General features: G+C 39.1%; 1 protein-coding gene across 2 annotated transcripts; it reads left to right on the top strand.

Moving 5' to 3' along the window:
* Nucleotides 1-19,556: 19,556 nt before the first annotated feature.
* On the top strand, nucleotides 19,557-23,563 carry MC5R (melanocortin 5 receptor). Of its 2 annotated transcripts, none has more exons than XM_074822696.1 (2): nucleotides 19,557-19,785; nucleotides 20,625-23,563. In XM_074822696.1, exons 1-2 carry the CDS (start codon nucleotides 19,628-19,630, stop codon nucleotides 21,682-21,684), a joined length of 1,218 nt encoding a protein of 405 aa, XP_074678797.1. In that variant the 5' UTR covers nucleotides 19,557-19,627; the 3' UTR covers nucleotides 21,685-23,563. The 2 variants fall into 2 exon arrangements, with proteins under 2 accessions (XP_074678797.1, XP_074678804.1); XM_074822703.1 differs by having other exon boundaries at nucleotides 19,653-19,793.
* Nucleotides 23,564-25,042: the final 1,479 nt, after the last annotated feature.

Genomic DNA, 25,042 nt, shown 5'->3' on the forward strand with positions numbered 1-25,042 from the left:
CCTGTGTTTTTGCAGAAATGGAGGTAATTTTTTGACTGTCCTGCATCACAGTGAACACCAGTGCTCTGGCTGAATATGTCTGAATAAATGTAGGAAAAGGGACAGTGACCATATTACTCAGCATAGCCATATATATTCTTCTGCTTTACTACAAATCTCAAACTTCTCTTCACACATTTCTTTGCCTGCATCTGATTTTAAAGGGCTGCAATAGGAAGCAGATTAACTTCAGAGTAAACATGACCTATTAACAAGAACCTGCAGCAGATTGGCTGTACCAGAACAATTCTTCTGATGCAGTAGTGTCATAATATTTAGCAGTTTCTTTGGTTTACCCTGCCTGACTGGGGCTGCTTATTGCCACATGACTTCTTTTGGCAAGACAAACCATCTCATCCCTCCTGGGTGGCTTTCCTTGGGAGAGCTGTAGTAGCTGATAAGCCACCCTGTGAGAAACCTCAGTCATCACAAATAAAAGGCAACACTTTCCGTGGAGGAGACAAGATCACTAGTCTAGAAATCTAAGATGGTTTTGAGTGGAGAAAGCTTTTTCTGCCTCTCACGCACTGCAGCAGGGAGAAGAGCACATGTGAAAGTTTCTGCTTTTTCAACTGTCTGGCAGGACTTTGCATCATAAACACTGATAAATGTTTATTATGAAAAAGCTTGGCCATTTTGTTCTTCCTAAGAGAAGTAAAAGTAGAAAAAATTAAAACAAGAAAAGCATAAATTTGTTGTGATCAACCGATCACGGAGGCATATTAGGTGGTTTTGGCACTGGTCTTTTGTCCAACAACTAATCTCTGTCTAGAAGTGAAGATATTCTGCAGATCTGGGCACTCTGTGACTTTTACTGGTGCAAAAAATACCATCTATAAAGGTTTGTATCTTGGTGGAAATTTTAAAGATCATATTATTGTGGTGTAAACTTAAGTTTTCATCTGATATTCTGTGTAGTTGCTGAATTGGACTTCGCATAGGACAGCTACTGAAGGAATAACGAGTGACTGAACTTGGCTTCTGTAGCAATTTGGTCCATTAAACTCTCTCTACTACTCATTACTGCCCAGGAAATATCTGCGGCTTCAATTAGTACAGCATAATTATATACTGGCTGTGGTGATTGTTTTCCTGCAGCAAGCAGTGGCCCTGCAACATATATTGCAGCCCTTGGAACCCTGTCAGGTATAATCAGAATAAAGAAACAATACTACCTGCACAAGATGAAGACAAATTGCTCTAATTCTCTTGCTGAAGAAAGGCAAAAAGTAGCTCATAATTACAGACAAATTTTACAATTTTTATCACAGCAGGTGAGCATGTAGGCTGTTACCTTGAGGAGAGGATGTATATGAAGTAAGAGGTGCCATCCAGTGTGCCTGAAGATTTGGCTATAAAGAGACTAAACCTCTTGTGAAATGAGGGTATAGTACTAAAGCCACCCACTGCTTTGGATGTTTTTCATATAAAAACTTCTCATACACCTCACAGAGGTTGGAATGATTTACTGGGAAATACAAGTGCCGGGTGGAGGGTGGCATCCAGCTGCACAAGAATGTGAAGAGGTGAAATGTAAAGATGGTATCTATGGAAATTGTACAAGATTACACTGTTGCCCCTCCACTTGGAAAGAAACATCGTGGAGAGTGCAGAGGAGTTATGATTTTTTGTGTGTTCGTTACTACCATGTTAAGACTGCTTCATTCACATCTGGTAAGTTGGATACCTTGGCTGCCAGCCTTACAATGCCAGCAGTGAAGTCCACATTGTCTTATGGACTCTTTACATCTCTCAAGTGATAGTAAAAATCACGCAGGACAAGTTAGCTGATCTGTGCTTTTGCCTTATCTTCAGAGTATGTCCTCAATTATACCATACAGAGACATACATTGCATTGCAAAGGCATAGTTGAAGCCATCTTCAGGATCTTATGTGGCAATGTAGGAAACCAGTAGTTCAGTGTAAAAAGTTTCAATATATTAACTGGACAGAAGGCCAAGTTTCCAGGCAATTAAGCTGACAATGGCATCAGTAAAGCAAATGCAAAAGAAAGCTGTTCTTCCCATTTGTCCAGTCCTGAGGGAGGAGCTTATAAGACTTGTTCGCTGCCAGGATCCTAACACTGAACAAGTCCTCCTTATTCAACAAAAAGGCCCAGAATGTCCTGTTTCCTTGACAGGGTAGTAGCAATCAGACAGGGATAGCTTCTTTGTCTTAAATGTCTTCCAAGCCAATACTTTAATAGTAAGCTGCTTCTTGGCTCCTTTTCAGGTATTTTTGCATACCGAATGTGTAATTGTTCCCTCTTTATGTTGTGTGTGTGTGTGTGTTTCTGAGAATAGACATGCAGCTGCAATCCAGATCTGTCTGTGTATTGTCACAAGAAACCTATCTTGGAATAGAGGCTAGATTTCAACACAGCACATTTACCTGGTTCTTTGTTTAACCTAAACAAAGAGTACTTCTTTTGAGGCACCGCCCATTCGTCAAGAGATTTCTTTCAAACACTTCAAAAGAGTTCTGTAAGTCTATGAATACTTGTTCGATTCTAGGAATTTTACTTAAAGACCATCACAAACAAGGTAAAGTTTGTTCTCTTTATCTTTTCATGTAATAAATTTTAATCTCTGATTTAAAGTACAATAAAACCTAATAATTTTGGTTTTCCTTAAAGGTAGAAATGCCATGTCTGGTTGTACAATTAGGCTGCATTATAATATTCTAGACTTGTATTAAGGTATTTTCTAGGTACAATGCTGTAATGCTTTAAGTATTCTAAATTATTTTACTATAATCTCTCTTCTACATAGGCTGAACTCTGAGGGTATTAGTTTTCTATTCAATATAAAAGAGTTACTTTCATTGGCCAGTGGGCTTGCAATCATCATATATGCCAAAAATAATAGATGGAAGTGCACAAATAGTACCTAGACAAACCAGCACTGTTGATGTCTACAGGAACACTGGAGAAATCAAATATAAAAAGTAGTTCTCTGGGGCCTGGCTGGGATAGAGTTCCTATCAGCCCACATGGTGCTGTGCTTTGCATTTGTGGCTAAACCCGTGCTGATAACACACCGGTGTTTTGACTGCTGCTGAGCAGTGCTCACACAGCATCAAGACTGTCTCTCCAAACCACTCCTCCAAAAGGCAATAGGCTGGGGGTGGGCAAGAGACTGGGAAGGCACACAGCCAGGACAGACCAAATGGATATTCTGTACCATATGACATCATGCTCAGCAGTAAAAGCTGGGGGAAAAGAGGAGGAAGGGAGGACATTTGTGGTTATCGCATTTGTCTTCCCAAGTAATCACTATGCATGCTGGGGCCTTGTTTTCCTGGAAGCGGCTGAACATCTGCCTGCTGATGGGAAGAATTGAATGAATTTTTCTTTTTGCTTTGCCTGTGTGCAACACTTTTGCTTTCCTTATTAAACTGTCATTATCTTGATCCATGAGTCTTTTCTCCCAATCCCACAGCAGAGGGGAATGTGAGCAGCAGGGTGGGTGTTTGGTTTCTGGCTGGGGTCAACCCACTACAGTACAACAAAGTTGAATTTTAAAAGATTACTGATTTTAGAAATTATCTTTTAAGGCATCTTACTGGAAATAATATAAAAAGGTCTGATTTTTCAAAGATGACCTGTTCAGCAGTCATTGAAAATCAGGTCCCTCGCAGCTGGGCATGCAAAGTCTTTCTTAAGATATCCTGCATGTAATAGTGAGTATATAAAGCCACTCATTAGCTGCTAAAATGATTTGTGTGCACTGATATTTGAACATTGGTGTGTACCACATAACAGAAGTAACATGGTAGTAAGATGAGCAAGTTTAGAGGTCTATGATCCTCTTCCTCCTGATGGCAAAACAATGTTACCAGGCTATAAGAAAGATTATTACTGGTGGCTACCTTTGTGTTATGTATTTGTGCTCCATCTACTGAGTAGCAATAAAGTGTGATCTTTCATAACTTCTGCAGTCTTGTCTTCTCTCAAGTACATGTAATCATTACAGTGGTCTACTTCATCACAAATACACAGCAAATTTTTTTTGCCACCTTGAGACCCAATTAAACACTGTGTTAAATATTAAAGATTCTGTTTATCACTGCATTGTTTTAAGTTTCAAAATTTGGTAGCTGTACAATTAGTGTAACCAAGTGACAGAGCTGGAGTGCAGCATGATTATGACTCTTGGTTTTGTTCAGGCAATTAACAGTGGATGGGGAAGGTGCTAATTACTGTAGCTGGTCACAATGCACTACCTAGTTGCTTGCCTTTGCTAAGTTGGATTGGTACAGAGGGTCTTTAGAGAAGAGCCTTGATTTTTTTGGCAATTTGGCAATGTGAGTTCAGTGCAAGCTTCAATGGAGTAGGCAGTTTTTTAGGAAATTTGTCATCGATACCACTTTACTCATTGCTCTTCCAACTTCAGCAATAGAAGTGCAATATTTAATATTCTTTCTTCACTGCTGGCTTTATAAAAAGCAGTTGTTTTGGCCAGGTTGGGATCACTTTTTATTTAATTTACATGTCCAGAAAGAAAAAAAAGCAACTAAGAGAAAAAAGAAACAGCTACTATTTTTTTTCTTTCACATTTATATATTCATTAGAAAATACTGTGCAGAAAATAACTGAATTGTATAATCTGGAAAGGACATGAAGAAGAAAATGCGTATTACCTCTGCAGCACCAGTAAAACAACCTACCATTGAAGAGAATATCTGATTTTACACTTCCACACTGCAATAATGGCAGCCACATGTACTCAAGATATCAAACCCCAAATCATCAATATGTTTTTGAGTAACTTTCCACAATTGATGGCCAAGGCAACTTCCAGTAATTTCAGCAGGTAAAATACTGATGTGGTGACTTTTAATAATAGCAAAGAAATGGGAAGAGGTGAAGGGATGAATTTCTGGACAAGGCTTCGCTCATACCTGAAAGTCACACCAGCCTGTTCAGTGAAACATTCAGCTCCCATCTGCTTGAATCTGTTCCTTGAAACTTTCACAATTTCCTGATCTATGGTCAAAATGCCCTCGAAGAGAAAAAGTCATATTAGAAAACAAATTGTTTTGAACTACTTATGACCAAATTTACCATTATGTGCTTTAAAGATTGGATAGAGTGCTCCTGTGAAAAGTTGGAGGCTGGAATTTTCATTAAAGCTGTACCCTATTGATATTCTGAGAGCTCCCAATGCTTTCTCTGAAATCAATCAGTATTTCTGTGTGTGAGGATAGGTCACTGTGCCTTCTCTGCCAGTTACAGTTGAACTAGACATGTTATTAAGTCATAATTTAAGGTAAATGTGTTCAGAAGTATGCCTATCTTACATTGCTCATCAAAGTTTATGTTAAAGTCCGCTAAATTTTTACTTGATTTTAATGGCAAAAAAATGTGACTTTTATGACTTTAGAAGATAACAAATTACTTTAATCTTGTATACTTAAATACGACAGTTTTTCTCCCAACTGAAAGCAAATGGTAGAATTTCATCTAACGGGAAACATGGAATTCACAAAATGTGAATTTATTCATTTTATTACTAAGAAAAAAACCCACTCATCTTATGGATCAAGCAGAGGGCACTGGCTTCTGAAATGCTAATTGAAAAAGAAACAATTCTTAAAGTAACTTTTTGATTTGGACCAATGAAGGAAAACTGGGGATAGTGGAATGTATTTACATGGTTTCCTTTAACTTCTCATCCTTACCAGAGAAAGGCAAGTGGCCCTCTTAGGGATCGTGTACCAGCTGGGGTTTCCTGCCTTCTCTTGCTTCAGCTCCACTGTCTGAGAATTGTCTCTAGTCCGCCATGATGATTAGTCCTCAATGTGTATGTCTACTCCTGACACAGATACAACACTTTACCTCTTATCACCTTACATATCTGAAGAATAAACTGAATGGGCACTGAGATGAAAATCCTCTCCTCAGTGAGCTTTAACTCCTGCATGTCTCTTACACAGTGACCTAATCTCATGTGAAGAAATCTAGTGCTACAGGAGATGTCAAAAGAAGCTGCCAGCAAGAAGCACTTGAAAGAAGTATTCACTCTCCAAGATAGAGATGTAGGTAAGGAAACTCATGCTACTGCAGTTGCCCTCTCTTGTGCATCCAAATCTGGTAACATGTTTCAAATTTTCATACTTCCTACTGTATGAGCTGGAGGTTTTGTCACCAGGGCATCCTGTGCTAGCAAAAGAGCTGATGAAATTCCCTTCTGCCTAGATAACATTAATCACAAAGACTGAACTCTGGTCCTTGCACCGAAAACTAATCTTTGGACACTGTTCATCTGAAGTCCACTATCTGAGTGTCATCAATGTGGCTGTGGCTATACCACTGCTTCAGAACAACATCCATTCTTTAATCAAAGAAAACTTGGTAGTCTCTTTTAAAGTAAAAACATTAAAACAAGTCTGAAACAAATAAAGAGTGTCACATGCAAGCCTTTTTAAAGCTATGTAAGAGAAGCATGTGGAGTAGAAATCTTGAAATCAAACCAGTTGTGAATGCATCAGTTGTTCTTTGTTGTTAATAATAATAGTCTTTTTTTTTTTTGCAAACAACAAATCAAGTGCAGTTAGTACTAAAAGAAAAAGTTCACACAAAAATGTATTTAGATATAGCAGTTGATTTCAGGGAGAAATGCCAGAGCACAGCTTCTCCAAAAAAGCAAAAGAATGGCATATTTTAATCAAGATTTCAGCATCAGGCCAAAAGAAAGTTTCTGTACCCTTTAACAAGGACAGAGAGTTGCTCTAGCTTTTTTCAGGTAGCAAATAGAAATAAGCTGAGAAAATACGTCATTTCTCCTCTAAGACATTTTGTGTGAACATTCAGTTTCACCCAGGGCTCCCCTATAGACAGCAGCTGTTTTGCATTAGTGCCACGAGGTACGTGAAAGTGGTACAACTTCTCGTTGGAGGTGTAGTTGTACTGTTACAGCCCATTTACAGATGCAAAAAGACAGATGTTATACACAGAAACATCTCTACCCATTCAAGTACAACAAGGTGTGCCAGGCAAAACTATCCTAGTGAAGATGTCACACCTCTAATTGATATGTCTTTTCTAAACTAGATGAAGAAAGTTGAATTGGAACTCGACCTTCCTGCCACTGTGTGTGCATTTCCAACCTTCAAGGCTTTGAAATATTATTTACAGCTTGGCATTCCTGGTCTAGCTCCTGCCCTGTGTCCTGTTATGGGAAGGGAAGCTGGAGCTTGTCTTTTTAATCATTGCATTCTGATATATTTTCTATCATGGTTACACAGAGTTTGGGATTGCTGTAGGTGAAATAAATACAGCATCAGGCTGAATTTGAGCCCCCTACATGTGGCCTTGAGCAATATGTTGAAAGAGATGCCTACCACTTACTGAACAGCCTTGGGGCCCAAGCCCTCACTCAGGGCAGTGGTGCTTCCATTGCAGGCCCCCTCGGAGGCAGGGGCTTCAATCCCAAGCCTCCCACTTCCCAAGGAATAAGACTTGCTTGTCTGACTATGGGACTGCCATCAGAGGTGCTCTTTTGTTGAAGCTAGACCAAAGTGAGGTCTCTGGAGCTGTAAAAAGTTCAAACGATAGTAACCCATGATCTCTTAATAGTAGCTGGTCATTAGGACCCTCCTCTGAGAGAGGAGAAACTGGTATTTTTGACCTTGTTCCCTGGACAAAGTGTTTCATCTTTGTTGGATTAGAAAACAGCAACAAACCTCAGAGCACTCAACTCTTCTTCCCCTTGAATAAATATATGGTCTTTCAGGCAGCTAAGTGCTGTGATTGGGTCTGGGTCAGGAGAGGGGGAAGACAGGTTGCATTAGCATCCTTCTGCTGAGGGCAGCCACCTCATTGCCTTCATCTACTAATTGGCTTCCTCAGCTAAGTAAGTTTTTTCTGACCTAGCTCACCCCCTTGTTAATTGTGCTGTGCTTTGATAAATACAAAAAACATTTGACATGCATCTGTATTCCTGTTAACAGATTTAGTTTGTTAACACACACATCAACAAGTGAGGTCAGTCATTTATTTTATGTGTATGTGAAAAACATTTAAGCTAGCAGCACAGTTTTGGTTTCTAAGGCTATGGTTTGGCACAGATTTCCTTTGGTGACTCTGCTCACTGCAACAGTTTCTGTCTCCCATTGGCCACTTTTTCCTCCCACTTGTATTGCACAGACCTATATGTGAATATATAGACCTAGAGCCCAAATTTAGCAGAAAAATAACCGTCCTTTCACGAAGCTGCTTTTTTTCAACTCAGAACTGTTCCCTGATCCTGTTTGTCATGTGTCTTCCAGGTGTTCCTGCTGGCACAGCCAGTGTGGAAGGCAGGCTGGGAATTGAGGGTGGCTTAAGGGTCCATAATTGTGGAAATAAATGGATTTCCACTCATGCCATACTGTGTGCATGCTTCTTTCATGGTTTTGTTTTCCAGTGTTCATTTGCAAATAATAATTTTCAGATAACATCAGATAACTTTAGTAATGCCAAAGAAATTAAAAAAAATGCACACACACTCCCCCCAACCCAAACAAAAACCAACTCCCCAGGCCCCACCCTCCATTATATTTTCATGTCTCTAGGCTGGAAAATATATAGGGCAAGGTTTTCTAAAATGTATGCCTGTAGTTAACCTTTAAGTCAATATTTAATAACCCAAATATGTGTCCTGAATTTTAAAAGTAATAATCACTCTGCTGTTAATGTGAATCTCTTCTGGAATGCCCTTTGGAAAAAACCAAATAAATGATTGTGTAGGACAACCTCAAGAAACACAAATTATCAAATTTAAGAATAAAATAAAAAATGGGCTGACAGAGTAGGAAGAAAAATTTTTAGATAGGGCTTAAATATTAAGATCCAATGTATTTTGGTTTTATTGAATGTGTGTGGTGGAAACATACTCACATGGAAAAAGCCTTATTATCACAATTGCAAGTAGTTGTCATATTAGCCTGTAATAGTAAAATTGGCAAGGACCTCAACTGTAAGGGATGTAGTAGCTGTGGTTTGACACAGCAGTAAAGTTAAGGTTCTGATCCTCTGTTAGAAGTCTGGCTGTGATGCAAAGCTCTGATGCAATACAGCTTCATTTAGCTGGTTCAAATTTCTTTGAACAATTTTGATGGGTTAACTTGATACTGGCATGCTTTATGGCAGTGCTTGAATTGCCTGTCCACCCCCTTCTAACTCTACGTCAGGTCAGGCATAGATCATTCCATTGCAGGACATAAACCCCACATTTTGTGCTAAATCCAGCACAAACCTTCAGGAGAAAAATATCTCTTTCACTGAATCAGGTATCCTGAACTTTTTCTCACTGCATTCTCTAACTCGTAGGATCATGTCTTCATAAGAAATTCCCATGGCCTTCCTGTTATTCTCTGGCACTTTACAAGCGTGCTATGTTAATCTCAAAATAATGTAAAAAGACATGAAAAAGAAGCATCTAGTTACTGACAAATTTACTGTGTTTTAGAAAGACTCTAATGAAGATGAAGAGGTGGAAATTTCATTAGTTGATTCAATTATCTCTCTTATATTATAAATTCTATAATAACATTACTTTCATTTGCCTTTGTATTTTAATCAATCGTTGTGTTATTTATAACTGAGAAGCACTGCAATTTTTTCCTAGTCTTGTTTAGAGAGAGAATAGACTTATAAATCTGAAAAATAAAACTGTGTCTTACTGTTTTGTTTTCTCATTATTATAGTCACGGGAATTAGTAACAGTTAATTTTAAGTCTCAGCACCAAAAACTACTTGGTTACAAACCTCAAATTAACTGAATATACTTGATGAGATAATCAATTTTCTCTAGTTTGCTTCTCACTCTGTATTAAGACAAAGCTCCAGCTGCCCTCCTGCTAAGGCTGAATTCAGGTTGTATTGGGAAGTATACTTTGTGTTTCCTGTTTTTCAGAAGTGATGGTATCATTGAACTTGATAATATTGGTACTGCAGGTCAATAGTAATTCTGTTGCTAAAATTGAGATATGCACTAACCTAGTGCATTTCTTTCTCATTGCTGGAAATCAAGCTCCTTTTGTTTCATTCTATTCTTTGGATAAGAGCCTGTGGACTGGCTCTGCCTGCAAATTTATTCTCTAGAGAAAAGTCAGGAGACGCAATTTCTCTTTGTCCTGATTCTTCTAAGTGATCTGAAACTTTGGATTAACTTGTTTGTCCTCTTCTCTTGAATAAAAAATATTTACATATATATAAGCTGACTACACTGCTACTACTTTCTCTGAAGCCAAAATTAATTCTTTGCTACTCCTTTGTGCATTCATAAGTAGGTGTTCAGACCTTAATTGTTCCCTGCTGGCTTTCAGGGAATTGTTCATATGAGCTAGTCATTGACAGGCCAGGATGTATCAACAAAAATATACTTGGTTTTGTGAATCAGAGCCATGCTCTGTAGCTGCGTGACATTACTGACATTAATGGAGTTATACTAATGAGTGCAATCCTTGCTGTTTAAACTTCTTTAACAGTTTTGGTGGTGGCTTTATATGTCCACAGGAAAGTATTAGGAGTACAAGCGTAGTCACTAGAACTAGAGGGCCATGGTGTTTTTGTGATATCAAACTGCTGCTCCATCAATGTGTCATATGGAGATGTGGAACAGGAATTCCTATCACGGTGTTGTTCTGCTGTAAGGTATACACAATTGCATTTTCCCTCCAAACTCCCCAGTGATTTTCTTGAAGAGCACTTGAGCTTTCTGCCTGTCAACCCTGGAGACTGTGAAGGCTGTAAACTCAAATACAGATTCACAGGAAAAATTCAGGTTGATTTTTCCCTAAGATTAGAGCTTCATTTTTTTCCACAGAAGTTTGAAGTGTCTGTCTTTCATCCCCCAAATGGAAATATTTTAATCTCAGCTTTCAACTAGCCATAGAGTTTGAGGTGCATTTTAGGCATTCAACATCTTTAATAAGCATGAAAGTTACTTTTTCATAGATGCACCTTTTCACTACTTCGAAGGCTGTGATATTTAGCCAGCATTGACCTCCATGCTGCAATAATTGAGGAGCTCGGCAAGAGTAAGTAAGAAAGACTGTAGATGCCAAGCAATTTTTCTTTTTATTTATCAGCAATTAAAGATGGCATGAAGAAATATAATTCAATTGAGAAACCATGGCATAGTCCATCTTAACTCTTGCAGAAATTGATTTCCCAGTTGATCCAATAGCAACTGATTTCTTGGAGACACAAATCTGCCATCCCTCTTAGCCTGAATGATTAACCCATGCACTGAGATGTCTGCGTTTTTTTCATTAGAACCAGAGCTTGCTCTAGAAGCTGCCCTCTCTCTGAAATCATATTGGGTTTCTTTGGTTGTGGGTTTTTTTTTGTTGTTTGTTTGTTTGGGTTTTTTTGGGTCTTTTTTTTTTTGGGGGGGGTGGGGGGTGGTGCGGGAAGAAAGAAAGAAAGGATTTTTTGGTTCATGTATCAAAACCTGCCAAAAATAAGTTATTTTCTGGTCTTCTTTTATAGCCAGGCACTTTATAAACCCAGGAAAGCTGGAAAGCTGCAGCTTATTGACAGCCTCACCAAACCAGTATGACAAGAATTTTCTCAGGTTCTGCTTCATTTTTCATACTGGCTTAGACACTAAATACAGCAGGGCACATGGTGCCTACTTTTGTGAGGGATTAATGGTGCTTGAAGTTTTGAATGCCATGAATCTGGGGGGTGCATGAGAGTCACTTGATTTTTATATGTCAGCAAACAGCTTGCCATCGAGGACAATGTTTTAGTGCAAACTGATTTAAGTTCTCACTGGCACAACTGAATGCACTGGTTACATCAGTACAGAAGACAATATTCTGGGTTCAGCATGATACTGGAGTTCTTTCCTTTCTGCAGATCTCTTTGTTCCTGACTAACATCACTTGCCTTTTTAATTTTGACATCTTTGATTTCAGCCATAACAATACTCCACATTCTCACTCATTAGCAGCTGAGTGTTAGATTAAAAATAATTCCTACTCCTGAAATAATGTTCTTTATTTTTTTCTTTCAGGATACAGTGAGTAAAAAAAATCCTAACATTAACAAAAGATACTATATAGTGCAAACATGTGTTGTAGGAAAGGTCAGAAAAAGTAGTGTGGTAAGGGCTTGAAAGAAAAAATTACATTTTGAGCTAAATGATTATTATTTAATTCTCATTTCTGGTGCATTTAGATGCCTCATTAAATAGGAAGTAACTGCATTTTTTACCAACCTGAACAGAGAGTGAGGAAAGAACCTGTATATCCGTACAGACATTAACCCTGAAAATTACTTCTAAAGAGAGAAATGTTGATATTGCTGTCATAGTGTTCTTGAAATTTGCCTGAACAGCATATATATCTATGTTTAGTCAGGGATTGTTATTAAGAGTTGCCAGAATTGTCAGGGCTCTCAGCTCAAACCAAGCAGCCAGCCCAGGATGAGGAGCGCAGTGCTCCCAGGGGAGGGTTCATGCTGTAGCCCTGTGTTCATCTGGCAAGAGGGAAAAAGGAAGTAAGCAGCTGTTCAGGGGATCTCTTTAGACCAGAAGTTTATAAAACCCCAGAAATCTTTTTTTTTTTTTTTTTTCACTCATTCTGAGGGATATGTGGCTTTTTATACTCAAATGGACATGCAGGAGACTCCCAGGGAAGGATGATCTAAGTGCATGTGTTGGGTTTAGGTTTGCTGTTTGCTAGTGGTCTGTAACCGCTTGGTTTTTATCTGTTAATGTAAATGCAATGATGTGCTCAGACACTCTGTGCAGTGTCTGTGCATGAATTTGTTCACATTTGTTTCATGAGGACAATGCAAACTCTAAACCGGGGAGCTCACAACTTGGACGAAAGTTAAAGAAAAATGGAGTTAAACCACAAGAGAAGTTGGAGCTGGACCATGAGGGCAGACGGCAAAAAAGCAAAGCCCAAATTTTAGAACTGGTCTGTATTTTGGGAATATGTGAAACTTTAGGGTAGAAGAACAGTGCATGTGTTTCTGATCAGACTGGGGAGGTTTAAGATTCAGTGTCTGGGCCATGTGCTAGTAACTTAGGTGAGAGGAATAGTGGGTGTGTGGCTGGCCTGTTCAAACCCATCCTTTAAAAAGCCTTCGCCATCAAAAGGAGACCTCTGTTTCTTGAGCCAAGGGAAATAGTTGGTAGTCTGTCATCACAGGGTAGGCCTATTAAAATCAGAGAGCTACCTGTTGGTCCCAGCTGAAACAAAATGAGGCTGGGCTACTTCTTAGATCTCATCAAGAAGAGTGCAAATAAAGTCAGCTGATTCTTTCTGGGAACAGATGTTGGAGCAGACCTCCAACAATCCCCACAGCAGAATGATCTGCTTGGTGAATGGGTGACTGGTAGGTCCACCTGACAGCTAATATGTGCCTAGCACTGGTGTTACAAACTGGGCTGAAAAAGTGGGGAATTGTGAATGTGAATTGGCAGATGGAATAGATGATCACTGTAGGTACTTTCCAATTAAGTACTCTATTCTATTCCATTCATAATATCTAGGACTTTTCCATTCAACATTAGAATATAATTTACTGAAGATTGGGTATTATACATCAGCTTTCACTAAATAGCCTGTGATCACTCTAACAAAGTTAAAACATTCAAACATCAAAGTCTTACTGACGAGCAGAATTATACAACAAATTAACAGCATTTTATAAAAAAAAAGATTCTCATACACAAGCATTTTATGAAACAAATGAACAATGTGCTCTTAATGTTTGCCTTTGCCATATTGCAAGATAAACTGACAGAAATGAGGCATTGAATGTCTTACAATATGTAATTAAAGTAGCATTGTTAATCACTTATTTTTTTATAATTATACTAATGGATAAAGACATATTAGATCTTCTCTGTGGTCTAGCAAGAAATACTTTCTCTTGTAGAAAGTAGTATCCAGTGAGAACCTGTTAAGTGTTTGGTCTTTTTTTTTGTTCCATTTTCCAGTCTGTTTGTCAATTATTGAATTACCCCTCCTTTCTGTCAGAAAGTTTCTACGGTCTTTCACTGGACACCTGTGTTTTGTGGAGTCTGCAGCTGGCATGTCTGTATGATTCACCAGATCTGTACTGCTGACCCATGCTGTAACAAAATGTTAGGGGATGATTCATTACTGGAATTGGCTCCCATTAGAAGGCATATAAAAATGATGGTTACTAAACTTCTGATTATCCTTTTAAAGTTTAGGGGGCTAGTTACAGCATCATCTGGTTTAGGTTATTAGGAGATGTCTTTCTAAAATGTCTTTTACACTGTATTGCATCATTCTTGGCTTTCTACTCTGATGCAAGAAGCACTACTGATCGGTAGTAACCAAGAACAGTCAGAGCTTATCTCAAGCCATTTTGAAGGACTCAAATGAAAGGGGTGATGGTCAGAAGTGCTAGTGCAGTCATACTAAGCATGGTTGATCCTACCCTTTGACAGGGCACAGTTTATGTGATATTTTGATGGTTTTTTTCAGTCTTACTTTTCTGTGAATCCTTCTGCAAAAAACATTCAAATGTTGATTTGAAGATTAGGGCCAGGATGTAAAAGAACGTATTCACTATACCACTGCTTACTACAAAGTCTAACTTTTAGGCTTTCAGCCATTCCCTGGACAGGGAAGGGAACTGAACTACAAAGGGTCTATCACCACTTTATCCAGCTTTTTTATTTAAGGACAGAAAGTATTGATGTCTTTTTATCCTGATTAATTGCCATCTTTATTAAAGACTAACTGGATGGTAATGCTGGGGAGGTAACAGTGGAGACCTTGATGGGGCTCAGCCAAAGCTACTCAGCACAGAGGTCAAGAGAAATATTTTTCTCAGTCTGAGAAGTTAGAGAACATTTCTTATGTGATTCAGATGCAAAGAAGGCCACAATCTTCACTTTTGTTGATTCATGGGTTATCTCTTAGAGCAGTCTGAGAGGATCTTCTGTGCTCTGAAACACTACACTAATGACAGCATAGGCAAGGAGTAGACAGAAGATAGGTTTCCTAAATAGGCCAAGAGCACTAATCCAAAGCTACATTATGAAGAACAAATGTATTTTCACCAAACAAATAAAAATAGCTACAGAAGGACATTGGAATTAAATTACTTCAATGTATTAGCACTAGAAAAGTTGGGTAGATTTGTATTAGTGTCAGTAAAACTATTCTCTGAACTTGTTAAGATTAGCACAGATGAATACCAGAATGCATCTGAGTGTACTAAGCTCTTCTTACAGAAACTTCTTTGGGGGCTATAAGGAACTGAAGGAAGTAATGCCTCAAACATTCATCAACACAGAAAACCTCAAGGGTGAAGTGTGACCTTTGTGATTAGTCTAAGAAATTAATTATCTGCCTAGGGAAGCACAGGGTGTATCGAAGGTGCATGGCTCTGCTCCCTTGCAGTTGTATAACCAAATTCCTTAGATAAGACTTGAGGGAGGAGACGTAGACTGAGCAAAACCATATGTTCAGGTTAAGGCCTACACTTTAATTTATGACTATAGCCTCGAAGAAGAGCTAAAAGATTGATAACAAAGATAAACAGCTGACACCAGATGGAGCTAATGACTGGATAATTGCCCAAGAAACAAACACTGAGGAAGAGGTAAAGGTGGTAGGGGGAGATCGCGACCACCGACTCAATTGGACAAAAGGGTTAATGTACTCCATTTCCCCCCAGCACATGCGCAGAACCCATGCTTCATCTTTGGCCTGTCTCTCATGGAAATGAGTTCATGGAATACTTGCCTCTCTTTGTCTAGTATGCTAATCAGCTGATAGGATGAATTTAAAAAGGCGACAGAAAACTTTCTGTGTGTACACCCACCAGCCAAGATTACTGGACCTGAGACAATTACTGGACCTGAGACAATGCTGGATCCTTGGGTAGTGATCCAGATTTCTTTGACTCTCTTTCTCTCCTTCTTTTCTTTATTATAGATTTATAAGACACCACATTTCTTATTGTCCTTTTCCAAGTTTAAATTGTTTTCTACCTCAAGTAAAACATTTTTACCAGTCATTTGGTGTTGTTTCACCTTAATTTAACCTGAGGGATCACAACTGTTGCGACTCTCTGGGCTTCCAGTCCAGGGGCACATTGTACCATTGGCATCATTTATGCATTCATTGATAAAATCAGTATCTTGCTGTCAATGAAGGCAACCTGCTGGTTTTGACATGCTGTAACTTGCCCTATGAGTCAGGGCAGTCACAGCCTCTCCTGTCCCAGCAGACATGCTGGGCAAAGGGAAGGTTTGGCATGATCGCTGGTAGTGCTGGTGGCAGGCAGGGGCTGGGTGTTTCTGTCAGGGATGCTGTCACAGCTCCCACTCTGGTCACTGATGAAGCCTGTGAGGCAGATTTGTGGTTGGAGCAGCTTTCTGCTTGCTCTCACCGCTTTGCAATGGAAAGAAATGGCATGGGACCAAAACGGGCACTGATGTCTTTTTTTTCTGCTGGAATAGTATTTTACTTCTTGCTTATGTTCACTGATGTCTTTCTGGGGCACTTTTGATCTTTTTTCCTGGAGCCCAAAGCAAACTCTTAGTGAGTTCAGTGGAATAGGGACTTTAAGCAGTTAACATTTTCCTTACACCAGATAAGATGTTACATGAAGTACAGAACAAAACACCTTTTCCTAAAGATAAATTTTAGCATCCCTTTGGGAATGACCATGGACCTTGGGAGAACTCCCAAGGACTCCAGATCCAGGCTCCTTGGTGTATGACCCAGCTGTGATTGTTTTTATGCTACAGGGAGACCTGTGCACCCACACCCCAAGTGCCCCAGCCCAACCTCTTTTCCTCTTCTTCTCTTTTCATCTGTGGACAGAAAATGGTGGTTTGAGAACAGACAGAGGCTTCAGTGTGTTTCTCAGGGTGCCCTGTGTGCACTCAGGAGGTCAGGTCCTGTGTTGTGTTGGTACAGCCCAATAGCTCAATACCAACACAGACTTTGCAATGCATGAAGTACTGTTTGCCCACAGTGGCAATCCAGACATGATCTTTGAGGCCTTGGAAAACACCGAGCGCCAACCTGTCAGTAGAGACAGAGAATTTATTTAACTGAACAAACAAGGGAGCCGAACACCAAGATCATGAACATCTGAAAGACCAGCCTATTCAGTCAGGAGTCCTCCACCTGGAAGGTGAAGCCACTCTTGGATCCTTCCCAAGAGAATCCAAAGATCTGCTCCAGTTCCCCTTTACTTACGATCCTTATAATTCACCTGCATGCCTCCACCCACTGCTAATTGGGTGTCCCTTCAGTTACTTGTCAAACTATAATGCTTATAGTTGCTTTCTGCAGCAGTATAATAACATTTTTTTTTTTGAAAAAAAAAGAAAAAAATTATTTTTTCATTTTGTCTGCTAACATAAACAAACTACCTCTACATCACTAACCCAGTTTCCAGGCAGGTAATTTTTCTGCAAGCTTTGTAAATAAGGGACTTTCTTTGTCTAGCATAGATGCTTGTACCAGGGTTTGCTTGTACCAGGGTTTGCGCCTGCAGTAACTGGCTTGTGGAAGAAGAATCCAAAGGCTGATCCATAATTTATATGTGAGAGACCTGCTATTGCTCTAAGGAATAACAAACCAACCAGTCTGATGTGTGATTTATTTATTGTAATCAGCTGGTCTACAGAGTCCCACCAGGTACAGTGAGAACTTTTGTAAAAGCAGCTAAACTGGACTGCAAAGAACTTTATTAAACTGAACATACAGAGGAATTTGTAAATGGGAAGACAAACAGAATTTAGAAAGAGAATGTAATAAGAAAAAACATAGGATACTGAAAGAGAAATAATTGGAAGTGGAAAGAGCGCAAGGTCTGCACAGTTCTTGCTAGATATAGGAACAGTGAAAGAAGTAAAATTTTACTTTTAGGTATATGATTTCTAGAGTTTGTAATGGGAAAATCAAAAACTATGCAAAACATAACCAAAGATAGGTAAGGTAAGATAACTAAAGATAGCCTAGGAGAACTATAACATGCTTTACATTAAAGAACAGAAAGAGAACTGCAGATTGGCATCCTCTATTCTTTTCTTTTGGGCATAGCAAAGAACTGTGAGCTCAGATTTGGCACACAGACAGGTGAGATACAGCGGGGAGTGTTGCTCTTCACTAGCTGGCATTATCTGCTTAGATCTAACAGCTGCATTTGAGCATAGTTTGCTACCTCTAGTTTGTGATAATCTAAATTCTCTTTCTGATAGTGGGGAGAAGGGACATGCAAAGTTCATCTCCATAACTGCATAATGCTAGAGGAGCCATGCCATTTTATCAAATGAATAAAAATGCTTTTCACTGTCTCCTTTGGTGCAGGGACTATTTGTGCATAAGAACATTTTATACTGTGGGCCATGTCTTTCAGCATCCCTAGGGTGAAGCTAGTAGTAACAATAGAGGAAGCTTCTGTGGAATATAATAGTTAGAAATACGGATTTCACTGCATTATAATGATAAACTCTACCTGAACAATGAAAACACAAAAATGGCACAGGATGCAGAAATAAAGTTTGTGTTTGTCGGTGGCAATTTTTTAACAAAAATGTTATAGGTTAAAAGTAATCATTTGAAGCTGTTATATACCATGAAAAAACCACAACCCCCTAATTTGGGGAAAGGTGGTGTTTTGGAAAAGCAGAGACTTTATCTCAAGTTAACTTCAAATCCTGCATGGTTTTGACTGACTGGTTAGCAGATAACATAAAGGGCATTTGGCAGTGTCAGGAAGGTGTGTGCTTTACATTCCACAATCTGCGGGCAGAAGCAGAGCCCATTTATTAAAGAAAAGACTCTCACTGATTTTGCCACCTTTTGGGTAAGGCCCAGAATGAGCATCAGCTGCCTAACTGCTAGAACCACAGAGAGACTTCAGCCATTGCAATACTGAGTGCCAAGTTTATCAGCTCTTAGACCCCGTGAAACCTGGGGGAATTCACATCCATCTCAGGAAGCCCTGGCTCCCAGCATGATGCACTGTGTACTCCCTCCATGTCTGCATCAAAATCTCTATTCTAGCAAGGGGACTGAAGCACAACTGTTTATTTGTTCTATTTTTTCACACAAATTACTTGAGTTATATCTTTTATTAGTGGTGTGACAGCCTTGACTGTACATTCTCTGAGTTTTATAACAGTGTGGTTCTTGTTCTTGTAAAACTATAACTGTGACTATAAGACAAATGTTTATAACAGTAATAAGCCTCCCACTTCAGTAACAGTCTTCTGCTCTCACGTCTTTGGAGCATAGCAAAGAACTATTGTAGTATGAACTTAGTGATTACTAGCCACAGCAGAGAAAACAAAAAAGAAATGTCTTTGGAAAGGAGCATGCCTAGTGCATTTTCTCCTTTAATATGAAAAGCTAATAATGAATTTTAGATCAGTCACTGTTCAGTTAGAAAGACAAGAGAAGACCACTAGATGGTGCTAAAAACCCAAGCCTTTGCTAAAAAAAAATCTGTGAAAAGAAGTTCAGAGGGGCGAAGAAGGGGGGGAGGAGCCACAGTTTGAGTACTGAAGTCATTATTGCTTGGAGTCTATAAAAAGGCAGATGCACAGTAAGTAATTTATACGTGGTCAGCCTTGACTCTATGGATTTACTCATTCCTTTACCTCTATTGTTGTCACCTATTCCTACCAACGAGTCCCCAGACCCAGATGTCCGGAGAGGAGGGGGGCTGAAACTTCTGCACTCTGGAGAAAAGGTTCTAGGCGATGAAGAGGAAGTGCAGCTGAAGGAGCAGCTCTGGTAAATAGGTACAGTTAATTCTTGATTGCAAAGAAAATGTTACTTTTAAAACTGAAAATGATTTAGCTTGATATGCTTTGAATTTTATTTGCAACAAGTCACTGACAAACAGCTTTAAGTGTTCCCCTTATTAAGAATCTGATGGCTTACAATTTGCCTTGAATATTCTCATTACCAAAAGAGCATTGAAGAAAATACTCATGATCTGGAATAGAAATCTTATTTTTATGACAGAGTTCCACCTATAACAATTCTGTAACCTTAGTGTATCCTGAAATGTATGGATTTGCCTTAGTTAGGTGTTTGACAGCATGCTCTTAAGTGAGCATGTTAGTATTGCACAGATAAGCTGCTTATAACACAGTTAATGTGAACTGAAGAAGTAAGGTCAGGAAAGCATTTAAATCTTTTACTGAAAATGTTCAATTCTTAACTGTGGCAATAATTCAAACTTCTATATATTGTATTCAAGTGAGCATGTTCTGCTGAACCTAATACTATATTGTCCTGCATTTCTGGGGTCTGAGAATTGAGACTTTGAAAACTGTTGTTTGGTGTTCAGCAGAATTTCCAGGACATTGTGCTCACTTCTAGGGGACTGAATAGAATAAACATAACTATGAAGGAAGAGTGCATGAATCTCTTCATTAGTCTGTGGTTTTAATTTCCCAGTAAGGATGGGTAAAAAAACTCTGAGTCAATCGGAGGTTAATTTAGGATCAGTAGAAGAATATGGTGTAGGAAAGGCAGGATGTGTACAAGCCAAATTAAATAGAAATGGGTAATATTTGTTTTGTCAACTTCTGCCTGTTCTCGTCATGCTATATTTTTTTTGGCAGGGTCTTTTGCCTTTTGGAAAATGCATTTATCACCCTCCTTGGCAAGTCCCTCAGAAAGAACAGGACGTGTTTACTTCCAGAGATGAACATGTCCTCTCAACTGTATGTTTCTGAACTAAACCTGAGTGCCTTTGCTATCAACTTTACTGTGCCTACTGTCAAGAGCAAGTCATCGCCATGTGAGCAAGTAGTCATTGCGGCTGAGGTGTTCCTAACTCTGGGCATTGTAAGCCTGCTTGAAAATATTTTAGTTATATGTGCAATAGTTAAGAACAAAAACTTGCATTCACCCATGTATTTTTTTGTTTGCAGTTTAGCAGTGGCTGACATGCTGGTTAGTGTGTCTAATGCTTGGGAGACGATAACGATATACTTAATAAACAATAGACACATAATTATGGAAGATGCCTTTGTCCGTCATATAGACAATGTCTTTGATTCAATGATCTGCATATCTGTGGTGGCTTCCATGTGCAGTTTGCTGGCTATAGCAGTAGACAGATATATCACTATCTTCTATGCCCTGCGTTATCACAACATCATGACAGTGAAAAGATCAGGGCTTATTATTGCATGCATTTGGACCTTTTGCACGGGCTGTGGCATCATCTTCATTCTTTATTATGAATCAACTTATGTGATCATTTGTCTCATCTCTATGTTTTTTACCATGCTGTTCCTCATGGTCTCACTGTACATCCATATGTTCCTCCTGGCTCGTACTCATGTGAAGAAAATAGCTGCTTTGCCTGGATACAACTCTGTCCATCAAAGAACCAGCATGAAAGGAGCCATCACTCTGACTATGCTTCTTGGCATCTTCATTGTTTGCTGGGCTCCATTCTTCCTTCATCTCATCCTGATGATCTCCTGCCCTCAAAACCTCTACTGTGTTTGCTTCATGTCTCACTTCAACATGTACCTCATTCTCATTATGTGCAACTCAGTGATTGATCCCTTGATCTACGCCTTTCGTAGCCAGGAAATGAGGAAGACCTTCAAAGAGATCATTTGTTGCTATAGCCTGAGAATGGTCTGTGGGTTATCAAACAAGTATTAAGAAAACAAAACCAAACCAAACCAGGGAAGAGAATGTAAATGCAACATCTTGCTGCATCTTGTAATTCTGCTGAAGTGCTTATGGAACATCTTTCTCCATCTGGCTGTCATGATTTCTGTGGCAATCGGAAAACATTTTTTAATATCTGATTTTACCTTTCTTTCCCTCCACACACCTCTCTCACACTGGTGGTAGGAGCTACTCAGTGCATCTGTATTATGGGGAGAAAGAATATTTTGAACATCTTTTGCCCTACTGAACACTGGATCTTATAAGAGGATTATACAGGGAAAGCCTTATTTTTCTTTCTGCTAAATGCAACGAGTGTGACCTGCCATGCAAATGAGCTCATCAGTCTCTCAGTGTGTGTTTCTCTTGATATTCTTTGTCTCTCTAGATACAGCATGGTTTATTTTGATGCTCAGAATTAACAGGTTTTTTGCTCTTTCATTCTGAAGACATAAAACCAGAGAAGTAGTCCCAGTTATCAGGGTTCACATACCTCACTCAACAGTTATGACCAATATATATGCACATATCAGCAGTCTTGTATTCCAGTCACGACTGTTACTGTCATAAAATGTGTATTATGTAAGAAGACAGTGTTACCATGAGATTTTCCAGGTTAGGTACAGTACTTTGTCATATCTGACTATATGTGTTCTTGTCACTGTGGAGTAGGATGTACCATAGGTGGATTTTAAGGCTGAATATGAACACTGACCTGATTCTGCTTGTCTGTTTTCTTTAATCATCAGGACTAGGGAAGTATAGGGTACACGATCTCTAGATAGTCATGTAATGTCTGAAAAGCTGAAAGAATAACCCTTGTGTCATGGTTTAGGGATGCTCTAAAACTGTTGCTGTCAATAGAAGGACTTGATTCAGTGGGCCTTAGGTTATACCTTCAAGGTGGAAGTTCTGATCAGGTGTTCTGAAAATTTTTTTACCACAGGGGTGGTCAAATGTGGGAACAGGTGCCCAGTGGTTGTGCAATCTCTATCCTTGAAGATATTCAGAACTTGACTGGACATAGCAATGAACAGTCTGCTCTAAGTTGAAAGCTGATTCTAACTTTGAAGTTGGCCCTGCTTTGAATGATTAGGAATAGGTGACCTCCACAGGTCCTTTGCAACACAAATTATTCTGTGATTCTATCAGACAGATTGCATAACATGATAAAATTATAATTTTTTTCCCCTCCTAATTTAATCTCGTGTAAGAAGAATTGTAAAAGATGCTCCTCCACACATTCAGAAATATAGCATGCTTTGTGTCTTCATTTGCTTTGGATGTCTGTGGCAGGATAAGTAGGGTGCATCTTTAGCACTAGAGTAATACCTTTTGCTGTTGCACCTTAAAATATATACTGCCTCCAGCTTGCACATATCTCCCTCTAACATGAGCAGGAATGTTATTCTCAGTGGACACACCTTATTATGTGGACTGTAAATATAATGGTTATGTCAGTGCACTAAGTGCTGGAATCTTCCTTCAGCTATATCTGGAAAGGCGATTTCAGAGGTATGCTTGTGGACGATAGTGAGAATCTTGCCTTGTTTCAGTCCACCTCTTAACCCTATCCATAAATGACACCTAAGAGCGGGCTTTTGCTGCTATGGATGTAAATAGCAAAAGCAGACAGTTCAATTGCATAGTGAAAGGCACCAGCTGATGTTGTAAATAAATCATTAAATCTTCACTGGGTATTGCAAATAAGACAGTCTTGTACATAATTGTAAATCAACAAAGAGGAAGCCAAACTGTAATAACTTTGGGTATTTTCTTGAATTGTACATTAGTTTTTTGTTGGAAGTTTATTTGATGTATAAACACAGACATATGAAGAAACTATTAAAGTGAATTGCTGGAAAACCCACTATTATTGGTTATTCTTTGTAATGTGTCTGCTAACCTTATAGATTATTCACAGAGGGAATACTGCATTACAGGCTTTCATGTCTCACTTTAAGCAGATGCCTTATTAAGAAACACATTCTGAAAGAGAGTTAGAGACTAATAAAATGTATTTACATTCATACCCATGTTCCTCTAGGTGTCAGCATCACATCCTCATTATAAGCTTTACAGGTGGGAAGCTAAAACAGTTTGAGGGCGAAATGGAATTATTTTCAAGAAAAGGCTAGAACAGTTCCTGAAAAAAAGGACTATTACACTATAGAAATGCATATACAATAGATGTCTCTGAAGCCATGAGGTGTTTTAATCTGTTTCTTTCTCCTGTTTAGCTGCAGAATAAAAGCAACATTTAGCATGTTTTCACTTCTACCAAAGCTTGGAAAACACTAAGCATTCTGATAGATTGGGACAAGCAAATGTTGTGTAAGTATGAAATTTGCTGTCATAGGACAGTCATGAAAAAATTAGCTGCTAGGCTGTCATTGCGCCATGTCCCCACAGCTAAAGATACTACTGTTGCTTACACTGCCAGTCATTTATAGTTTGGTATCAGTCATTGGAAAGAAGCTCACATCACACTTTTTCTGTCCCAGAGCTCCAAACCCAACTTCTATTGCCCACTTCTGCTTTGATGACCGAACACTTCACTGCTTCTAACTTGTGTGTAACTATTTTAAAGTTTTTCATAAGAAATTATTCTGAACTCACTCCTGTTGCAGGTGGGGTCAACTTCTATAAACTCATCTGCATGTTAAGTAGATTAATAGGAGCAGGGAGAATATTTTTAAAAAAACCAACAAACCACCAACATTTCTAGCTGCACCAGAACTTCATCTAGTGAAGCAAAAGACTGGATTCTTAGTCTATAATAATGCAAAGGTTGGTTAATGGTATGTAAATTGCTCTGTCTCCAGATTACACTGAAGTACTTTATATGTTGCTCTAAGATTTGCTTGCTTTAGTAGATTGAAGTAGAGGGTTGGCTTTTACAAATGATGGCGTTGCCTGGTTAATCCCATACCCAGCATGTTCCTATACTTGCATTAGGAAAATCTGAATCTTTTCTCCAGGCCAAGGCCACAATAAGGTACCTGGAAATACCTCCAAGAGCCTTAGCATCTTTAACACAAACCAGTCATAACTGTATGGAGCAAAAAGGTTATTGATGATGCTGGGCTTTACGACTCTGTTTCCCAAATGGGCACAAGACTGTCACAAAGGGCTCTAACTACTGAGTACTACTGCCTCTGGGTCTGGGCTGGGAGGGCTGATTGTTTTCAGCTCTACAACCTACAGGCCTGCAAATTCTGTGCAATCCTGCAACTCCCTTTTGAGAATGTGTTGCACATTCCCACTACTTAGGCTTTTCCTCTTAGAAAACCTTATCTGAGTGGCTGTCTGAAGACTTTAGTTGCATTTTTCAGGAATCCTGTGCAAA

Source organism: Strix aluco, chromosome 1 (genome assembly GCF_031877795.1).
Source record: "Strix aluco isolate bStrAlu1 chromosome 1, bStrAlu1.hap1, whole genome shotgun sequence".
Taxonomy (NCBI): Eukaryota; Metazoa; Chordata; class Aves; order Strigiformes; family Strigidae; genus Strix; species Strix aluco.

Coding starts and splice junctions, on each gene's coding strand:
- MC5R (XM_074822696.1), top strand. CDS start 19,628: ATGGATTTACTCATTCCTTTACCTCTATTGTTGTCACCTATTCCTACC. Junction 19,786..20,624: donor CAGCTGAAGGAGCAGCTCTG/GTAAATAGGTAC, acceptor TTTTTTTGGCAG/GGTCTTTTGCCTTTTGGAAA.